At 37.8% G+C, this 9,195-nt stretch overlaps 1 protein-coding gene across 1 annotated transcript; it reads right to left on the minus strand.

Annotated features, from left to right (window-relative positions):
* Positions 1–8,317: 8,317 nt before the first annotated feature.
* LOC120862976 (small ubiquitin-related modifier 1-like) lies at positions 8,318–8,777 on the minus strand. The gene is made up of 2 exons (XM_040239153.1): positions 8,661–8,777; positions 8,318–8,612 (listed from the first exon to the last, which is right to left on the minus strand). The coding sequence occupies exons 1-2, from the start codon at positions 8,775–8,777 to the stop codon at positions 8,535–8,537; spliced, it is 195 nt and encodes a 64-aa protein (XP_040095087.1). The 3' UTR covers positions 8,318–8,534.
* Positions 8,778–9,195: the final 418 nt, after the last annotated feature.

Consider the following 9,195-nt stretch of genomic DNA (forward strand, 5'->3'; position numbering starts at 1 on the left):
GATCCCACTGTCGAAGGCTTTGGCAGTCAATAAAGCAGAAATAGATGTTTTCCTGGAACTCCCTTCCTTTTTCCATGATCCAGTGAATGTTGGCAATTTGATCTCTGGTTCCTCTGCCTTTTCTAAAACCAGCTTGAACATCAGGGAGTTCACGGTTCACATATTGCTGAAGCCTGGCTTGGAGAATTTTGATCATTACTTTACTAGAGTGTGAGATGAGTGCAATTGTGCAGTAGTTTGAGTATTCTTTGCCATTTCCTTTCTTTGGATTGGAATGAAAACTGACCTTTCCCAGTCCTGTGGCCACTGCTGAGTTTTCCAAATTTGCTGGCATATTGACTGCAGCTCTTTTACAGCATCATCTTCCAGGATTTGAAATAGCTCAACTGGAATTCCATCACCTCCACTCGGTCACTGCTGCTGCTGCTGCTAAGTCGCTTCAGTCATGTCCGACTCTGTGTGACCCCATAGACAGCAGCCCACCAGGCTCCTCTGTCCCTGGGATTCTCCAGGCACTAGTGCCTAATAAAATGTTTGTAACTCTAATAAGGAAATGCTCATCAACAGAGATAGTGTGAGGTGAGAAACAACAAGAATGAGAAAAGTAATATCATCAATTGTTAAGATTTATAAAAATAGACTCACCTCCTAAGAAGTATCAGCAATACCCAAAGCATCAGTAGGCAGAGAAAAGTGTAAAAAGAAGTGTTTACAGAGATCTTCAATAACTGGCAAGTAATACAGTTAGGGTGGAGAAGGCAATGGCACCCCACTCCAGTACTCTTGCCTGGAAAATCCCATGGATGGAGGAGCCTGGTAGGCTGCAGCCCATGGGGTCACTAAGAGTCGGACGCAACTGAGCGACTTCACTTTCACTTTTCATTTTCCTGCATTGGAGAAGGAAATGGCAGCCCAATCCAGTGTTCTTGCCTGGAGAATCCCAGGGACGGGGGAGCCTGGTGGGCTGCCATCTATGGGGTCGCATCGGACACGACTGAAGTGACTTAGCAGCAATACAATTAGGGAGGGCCTTTGAGTACCTAGTTTGCAGTGACATTTATGGTTGTTAGTGCTTTTGGTGGCCTTACTTTCTCCCATTTGTTTGCTTTCAGGGTCTAGACAGTTCAAAACTCAGAAAGAGATTATGCATGATGAGCAAAATAGCATAGTGAAGTATTCCAAGGTTTATCTTAGAACTACTTGTTAGGAATTCATATTAGGAAAACTTCCTACCTTAAGCAAAGTGAAAAGCAATCACAAACAAAACATGAGATGGAGATACAACTCTCAACTAGGCACAGAATTTCACATATCAGAGGTTTTTTGGGGGGATATCACATTCCACTAGCAGAGACAAAGGTCAGGAGGCTTGAATGTCAATAAAAATGTTATCAATGTATATCAGAGATAGATAAGAGGGCATAAGTGCAGTTTAAAATTCTGATACCATTTTCACCATAGAGAATGACTCCATTTACAATAATAGTCCCCTCCCCAGAAAAATAGGAAAGCATCCAAGGCCATTTTGGAGTAATTAAGTACAGCAGTATATCCCCTATGAATATTCACTTTAGTAGGTGCAGCAGCTGAATAAGGAGACTTTTTTTTTTTTTAATATGTAGGGAGTGTAGATAGAGGGCATCTTCTAAATATGGAATTATTCACACCATGCAACTTATATTAACTCATACCATAAAAGGTATTCACATCTTTCTTTGTCTGACTGCTCCTGCTTGATCATTTTATATAGACCCCAACTTGAAGCTGGCCTCTTAATTCTTATATAGTATTCCCGTATCCTCAGAGTGAACTGTATTTAATTTTCTTTGGATAGTTTTTATTCTTTTGGTTGATAATTACTCTATATCATATTATATTACTTCAAATTTTTGGAGAAAAATATAACTAGGGACACAGCAATCAAAGCTCTTGTTTTAATTTTTGAAAACATATAAGGAGTATTATTTTAGGAAAACCAAAATAGTTACAAAAATTTAAATCTGTTTCTCCTGGTGATATGAATTTTTCAACTTCAGCTGTCATAAACAGGATTTTCTGAAAGCTACCTTTTTGGGCTGTTATGTTTTTGAAACGGTTGCAAAGCTTTCATAGCTTCCTCTAGGCAACTGCAAAGCTCTGAAACACACGGTAAGATGATTTCGCCAGAAGGGAGAGGAATTTGTAACAGCTATTTTTAGCACTGGACCCTCAGCACCATGGACAGCACAGTCAAGATTACTAGGACAACCCAAACTTCCACAGAGGAAAGTCATCGTATCTGAAAGGACCTTGGTTGGGATGCCACTAATAGCCCCTTCAGGACCTGACCCTTCTTCTAGGAATGTGACATTCTTTAGCAAAAATGAAAAAGAAACAAAACTTTGTTTATCGACAGCACTATGTTATTACTAGCATCTCAGGTCTCATCTCCTTCTTGCTTAGCTTTTATATGACAGTACCCATCAAAACCTGAGAACTAATAGTCACAAACACAAGTCAGATTTAGAGGATGAGATCTGTTCTGGGTCATTCTCACTGTACCACCTCAGATGACTTTTTCTGTACTCTACGTAAGTTCAAGGCCAGTGGTTTAGAAGATGATTGCAGAAGAACAAAGAAATACAGGAACATGGAAAATTTTTGCTAAGACTTTAGGAAGTATTAAAGCTTTTGGATATGATAGAAAAGGGAATGGGCTCAGGGTCAGTATGCTTAGTAACTAAGAGAATGGTCTTTGTGTATTCTTTAGAAAGTCATCTTATCTCCCAGATTTGATTCCTTCATGAGGAAAAAGGTCTAGATTAAATGATGATAGTATTATATAGTTTTCAAAAAGATTTTTTCTATATATGCTATGATTCCATATGCACATAATTTTAGTGTATTGTTTGCAGTACATTTGTTGGATTCTATTCTCCCTCAAGTGAGAGATTGCAGAGAAGGAAAAAGATATTCATATTAGGACAAAAACTGAGATGACAAGCAATTATACAACTGTAGCAATTAATTACACTAAAATTTAAAAGCTTGTACTCTGCATATTTTAAGCCATTAGACTAAAAAACAATCTGTCATCTATCTCCGTCCACCCTATCATTTAAATATTGCAATATCTTAGCATTTATCATATATTCTGAGACCCAAATTTTAATACCCCACCCAAAAAAACCCACTAAGAAATCTTTATCTTTCATCAAGCAGAGGGAGACAGTAGTGTCTGGTATACTCACGGAAGGAAATGTGAGCACCCATTTAGGACTCATTTCTTTCCAGAGGTTCCTGGTCCAAACTGGTCCCTGGAAAGGAAACAAAACAAAACAGTGAAGGATTTGTGATTGTAAATGACCCTCAGGGTAAAAAAGGAAAAGAAATGGAAATGGAAGAGATGTATCTTAGGAACGAGATGTTCTAGACAAAATTTGGGACAAAGAGGCTTTTAAGGAGTGAAAAGAGGTTTTGGTCAAGCCCTAAGCATTAGTGACTGTGATGTAGCAACAGCCAAGAAAGAGCTCCAGTTTCTATGCCTAAATTTTATGCTTTTGCACTTCTGCTCTCAACTCTAATAGCAAAGAAAAAAACAGATGTGTTTCTTTAAACCCAGACTTACTGAATCAGATTACAGCCATAATGCCCTAACAAAATCTCTTCAAAAAATTGAAAATGTTATCAAAGACGTGGAGAAACTAGAGTTAATAGTGCTACTAGCAGCTACTACAACAAAAATCTGAGAAATGTTAGGTATGAATTGAGAGGGGAAAACAAAAAGAAACTTGAGAAACAGAAATCTGGAGGAATTGTGATTGTGCTGGCTTCCCTACCTGGGTTTTTTCCTTATGCATGCATGCTAAGTCACTTAAGTCGTGTCTGACTCTGCAACCCTATGGACTGTAGCCTGCCCAGCTCCTCTGTCCATGGGATTCTCCAGGCAAGAATACTGGAGTGGGTTGCCATCCCTTCCTTCAGGGAACCTTCCCAATCCAGGGATCGAGCCCGTGTCTCTTATGTCTCCTGCACTGGCTGAGAAGCCCATTTCCTTATAAATTTTGCTTGTATTTTTGAGACTCTTAAAGAGATTTTCATATAGAAAACAAATGAAAATCCAGCTTTGGGATAAATATATTCAAGTGAGAAGAGAGCAGAAACTATTCAAGCAAGCTGAATAAAGATACTAAAAATCTCAGGAATGTGAAAGAGATTTGGTACTAGAGATGACCCTTGGGAGATGGTTAAGATTCTGCCAGGAAATTTGAAAGATGGATGATAGTGGTAAAATCAGGTAAGGCCATTTCATAAGGGATGTTACCACGTTAAGGGGTGTAGATTTAATTTGAGGGTCATGAGGAAAGAGGTAAATGTTTTAAAAGAGTAATTAAATTTCTTTTTGAGATAACTGGTATCAGCATAGATGCTGAGTTGGAGTGGTGAAAAGGCAAAAGGAATGGGGAAGAGCCAGAAGGGAGGAACTAGAGAACTACTGCAATAATCCAGCCTAGAGATGGAGGAAGGAGACATAATATAGTAGTGATAGTAAAGGGTGGGGGTGGGGGAGGAAACTGGAGAGGTATTTGAAAGGTTAACTTAATCAGACTTAGTAAAAGATTGAGTGTAGTGTTATTAAACTGCTAGGAGCAGCTTTCAACATAGGAGCTTGGAGAACCAAGTGAATGACAATTTTATCAACCAGACTAGGAAATGCAAGAACTAAGTCATTTGCAATTTAACCAGTCTGGGTAAGCCTGTGTGATATCCAGGTGGAAATCCTCCTCTTGTAAGTTTGGAACCCAGGAAAGAATGGCAAAAAATTGAAATTTACCATAGATCATCTATAGATATCTAATACTACAAATGCTCTACCATTGTGCATCCATGTCGCCTTCCTCCAATTTCTTTGGCACCCAAAATTAATAAAAACCCTTTTTTTTTTTAAACTGTGCAATTATGCTGGAAAATGGACTGTAGACAGACAGTCTGTCAAAACATCAGCTCAAACCTAAGAGGATGCATTGTATATGAAAAAAAGAAAACATGCAATCTCTCCATAGTTTGTTTTAGTAATCAAATGTATTAATGTTATCTCAGGTCCCATTACATTTTATGGAAAATACTTTCAGTTTTTCTAAAATCCTTAAACAGTTTTCTGTAAAATACATCCACTTTAAATTATGTTAGGCATTTTTTTTAATTCACACAATTGACACAATTTAAGGACCACCATAGATCCTCTCACACCTTCATTTAAAAAATCAAAATGTCTTCCATTAAGAAGATGTGAGTTCAACACAATAATTTGATATCCTATTCATTTGCTGTAAATAGTGCCTTATTTGTATTTAACTTTGTATGTTGTACACCAAAATAACATGTACAAGACCCTCTTCTGAATATCACTTTTCATGATGATAATAGGTAGTGATCTTAAATGAACAGATTTCTATCCAATTTTGTAAAATCATAAATCCATTTTACACACATTGATAAATAATGCAAACAAGGCTAACAGTGCTTATATGTACCTTAAATCATTTCTTAAAATAAAGGCAAATTTATTTATTTTATCTTATCGCTCAGATGGTAAAGTGTCTTCCTACAATGCAAGAGACCTGGGTTCCATCCCTGGGTGGGGAAGATCCCCTGGAGAAGGGAATGTCAACCCACTCCAGTATTCTTGCCTAAAGTATTCCATGGACAGAGGAGCCTGACAGGCTCTAGCACATAGGGTTGCAAAGAGTCGGACATGAATGAATGACTTTCACTACTGACTTGGTTAATGAAAATTAAGGAAATAAAATTTAAATATTATTTCATCATCTTTGTTATCCCAGCTAAGAATTCTCAGAAGAAACCACCAAAATCCTTTAGTGAAATATTTAGGTTTAACTAATAAATTGTTATTTTCTGAGTCTTCTCTTTTTCTTACTTGCTCCTCTCCAATATCCATCAGCAAAGTCAACAAAAACATGTTCTAAATCCATCCCTTTTTCCTCTAATCTCTAAATGTGCCCTAGTCCAGCTAACAATCATCTCTTACCTGGGACCTTGAATTATTTCTCTTCCACTCTTGCCCACACCTTAAACAGATCCTCCCTTTAGAATAATCTTTTAAAATAGAATACTTAATCATTTATCTACTTAAAATCTTCAAAAGCGCAAGTAAAACAAAAGCTAAATATGTTACATTGTTTAGGTCCTATGTAATCCTGTGCCTGTCTGTCTCCAACCAAACTTAATCTATGTGCTCCAGCCATTTTGGGCTGATTCTGATTCTGCAAACATGCCAGGGTCCTGGCACCGGCTCTTCTTTCTATCTCCAACACTGTTTCCTTCATATTTTCTTAGCTGGCTCCTTTTCTGTTCCAGATCTCCCCGTATAAATAGAAAAGCCTTTTTATCACCTAGCTTAAGCAATACCTCATGACTCTACCTAGTCAGAATATTTTAATTCTCTTCACAGCACTCGTATTTGATCACTCAGAGAGTTCTCTTGCTTATTTGTTTGTTTCTTGTCCATCTTCCATATGTAATAGTAAAACCCAGGAATATTCTGTGTATGGAAGAGATTATTACAGTGATGGAGAGCGCAAGTGTTGGCATCAAATAGCTGAGGTTTGAAGCTTTGATTGTAACTGCTATCCTCTGGGAAATTATTAACACTTTGCCTCAGTTCCTCACATGTAAGATAGGACAAACATTAGTGTACACTTCATAAAGCTCTTGTGAATATCAAATGAGCTAACCAGGCATTGGTGTATTCTAAGGATCTGAGAAAAGCCATCCACTCTTTACCTCTGGGCTTCAACACCTGGAACAATACTCAGTACAAATGGAAACTTAATAAATACTTTTTTTTTTAAAAGAAGCAGAGGAAAGAAGAACATTATACTTCTGTTTATTAATGTATTGAAGTGATTCATTCTCTTTTAGAAAAGATTTGTTATTTCCTTTTTTCAGTTCTAAGGTATAGGCATATACCCAAATGGGAATTTATTTTTCACTTTGTACTCCAACTCCTCATGGATGTAAATTACTTTGGAGCTTGAATGGTCTCTCTTATAAAATGGAACTAATAATCCCTGAACTTTAGCACGTCATAGAAATGTAAGGCAAAAGAGAACTGAAAAACAGCAATAATGTACTGGCTGTTTGTTAATTTAGCTGCCTTCTCTGTGTAACCCCACAGCTGCAATACGAGGCAGTTTCAATTGTAAACTGGAAAGAATATAAATTATGGCTAATTGAAAGTGCCAGAGAGACCCAAAAGATGACAAAATGCAATTACCCAAATTGGATGTGGGCCAGGCCAGGACTGGTATGTCTGCTCTTAGAAATAATGTGAAGTTTTATGTGGTAAGAATAGCTTGTTACAATGTGGCTGCTGGAAACAGCTGGTACCTCAGTTTCCCCCAGACTCCTAACAGCCCTATGTTTCCAGGACCAAGTGCCCCTGGGAAAGGAGTTTATGGATGCTTCTTTTTTCACAAATGACCACATATTTGCATAGATCTGACTTTATATCACTTAAAACCCAAGAGTGCTCCTGGTTTCCTGGTCTGAGATATCTGATGCCCTTTGGGGATAATTTATCTCAGAAACCACAGGCTATTAATTTGGTTTCAGGTTGGACACTGCCGCTTCCTCATTCTTAGGGATAGAATAAGACATAATCTGGTCCTCCCCTTTTAGACAAAAAGATGGAATTTAATATATTTTTCTTTTATGTATCTTGGGCTTTAATTCCATGGCATATAAATAATACTTGTAAGATTTTTTTTAACAAATATTTTGTTTATATTAATGACACTAATACAGAAAATGTCCATTTAAAACCCATATCCCAGACCAAAAAGTACAAATAAAGTCAAAAAGAGCAGCGTTCTGTTGTATACACTTCTGCATGAATAACTTTAACTGCTAATGAAAATTAGATCTTTTCTGGGATCTTCTGACAAGATTTTTCTTTCATCATAAAATGGTTTCTCTTCAGTGAAGCCATCTTTGGAGTTAGTCATTATTCTCAACACCTCTGTCATTTTGACTCCAACTGGATATTCTTCTTCTTTAGGTCCAGACCCTCAGATTTTAAAAGTAGCTTCAAATTAAGGAAAGGTCATTTTTCCACAATTCTGTTTTCCAAAAAACTTCCATCTTCAGGCATGAACCAATCATATGCTAGAACTTCAGAGCCAATTGGAAACTCATAAGGAACACTAGCATTAGCTGATCTTATTTATCACAAGCCTGCAAATGCACAGTCCTGGAAAAGACAGACTCTCTATGCACATATGTAATCTTAAAAAGGAATGAGTGATATGAAGGGGGCTGAGGTTTGGTCACAAAAAATCAGCATAATTAAAAGAAACAGTAATGAATAATGGGCACTCGAATTCAAATTACCAGATGTTTTAAAGAGATAGGGTGCCAGTTTTCGATTCTGTTTTGAACACCACATTACAAAAGAACTATTTTTAAAAATGAAAAAGGATTAAGGGGAAAGAAAAAAAAAAAAAGAGTATCTAAACCGTTGAAGGACCCCCTGTTTATTCCTGATAAACTTCAATTGCGTCATCCTCCGTTCCCAGTTCTTTTTGCAGTGTGGTTATCAGCAATTCTCTGACCTTCAAAGAGAAACCTGAGTGAAATCATAGGAACTCCCTGTCTTTGACAGTATGATTGAGTTTCTTGAGATGCGTCATCATTTTCACTTTGAAGTGAATCTCACTGCTATCCTGTTCGTTGACTTTTAATATATTCTCCTTCCTCTCCTTCCCGAAGTCTTCCATCGAAGGTTTTGCTTCCTAGTCACACATGGTGACGGTGGCTTACCCGGGGGTCTCTGCACACCAGCGGCCTCAGGTAGGTAGAACCTTGCTCCGGGATTTACAAATCTGTCTCTCTACCCGACTGCACAACACTGTAGCTAAAGGGACTTCCCCTACACCTTCTACTTGTAAGATTTTTCTTAAACTTTTATTAGGTTTGCTTTTAACCTGAGATGTATATATATATACTGCTTCTGCTAAGTCGCTTCAGTCATGCCCTACTCTGTGCACCCCATAGACGGCAGCCCACTGGGCTCCCCCATCCCTGGAATTCTCCAGGTAAGAACACTGGAGTGGGTTGCCATTTCCTTCTCCAATGCGTGAAAGTGAAAGTGGAGTCACCCAGTAGTGTCTGACTTTTTGTGACCCCATGGACTGC

This window comes from Oryx dammah, unplaced genomic scaffold (assembly GCF_014754425.2).
Source record: "Oryx dammah isolate SB20612 unplaced genomic scaffold, SCBI_Odam_1.1 HiC_scaffold_4, whole genome shotgun sequence".
NCBI lineage: Eukaryota > Metazoa > Chordata > Mammalia > Artiodactyla > Bovidae > Oryx > Oryx dammah.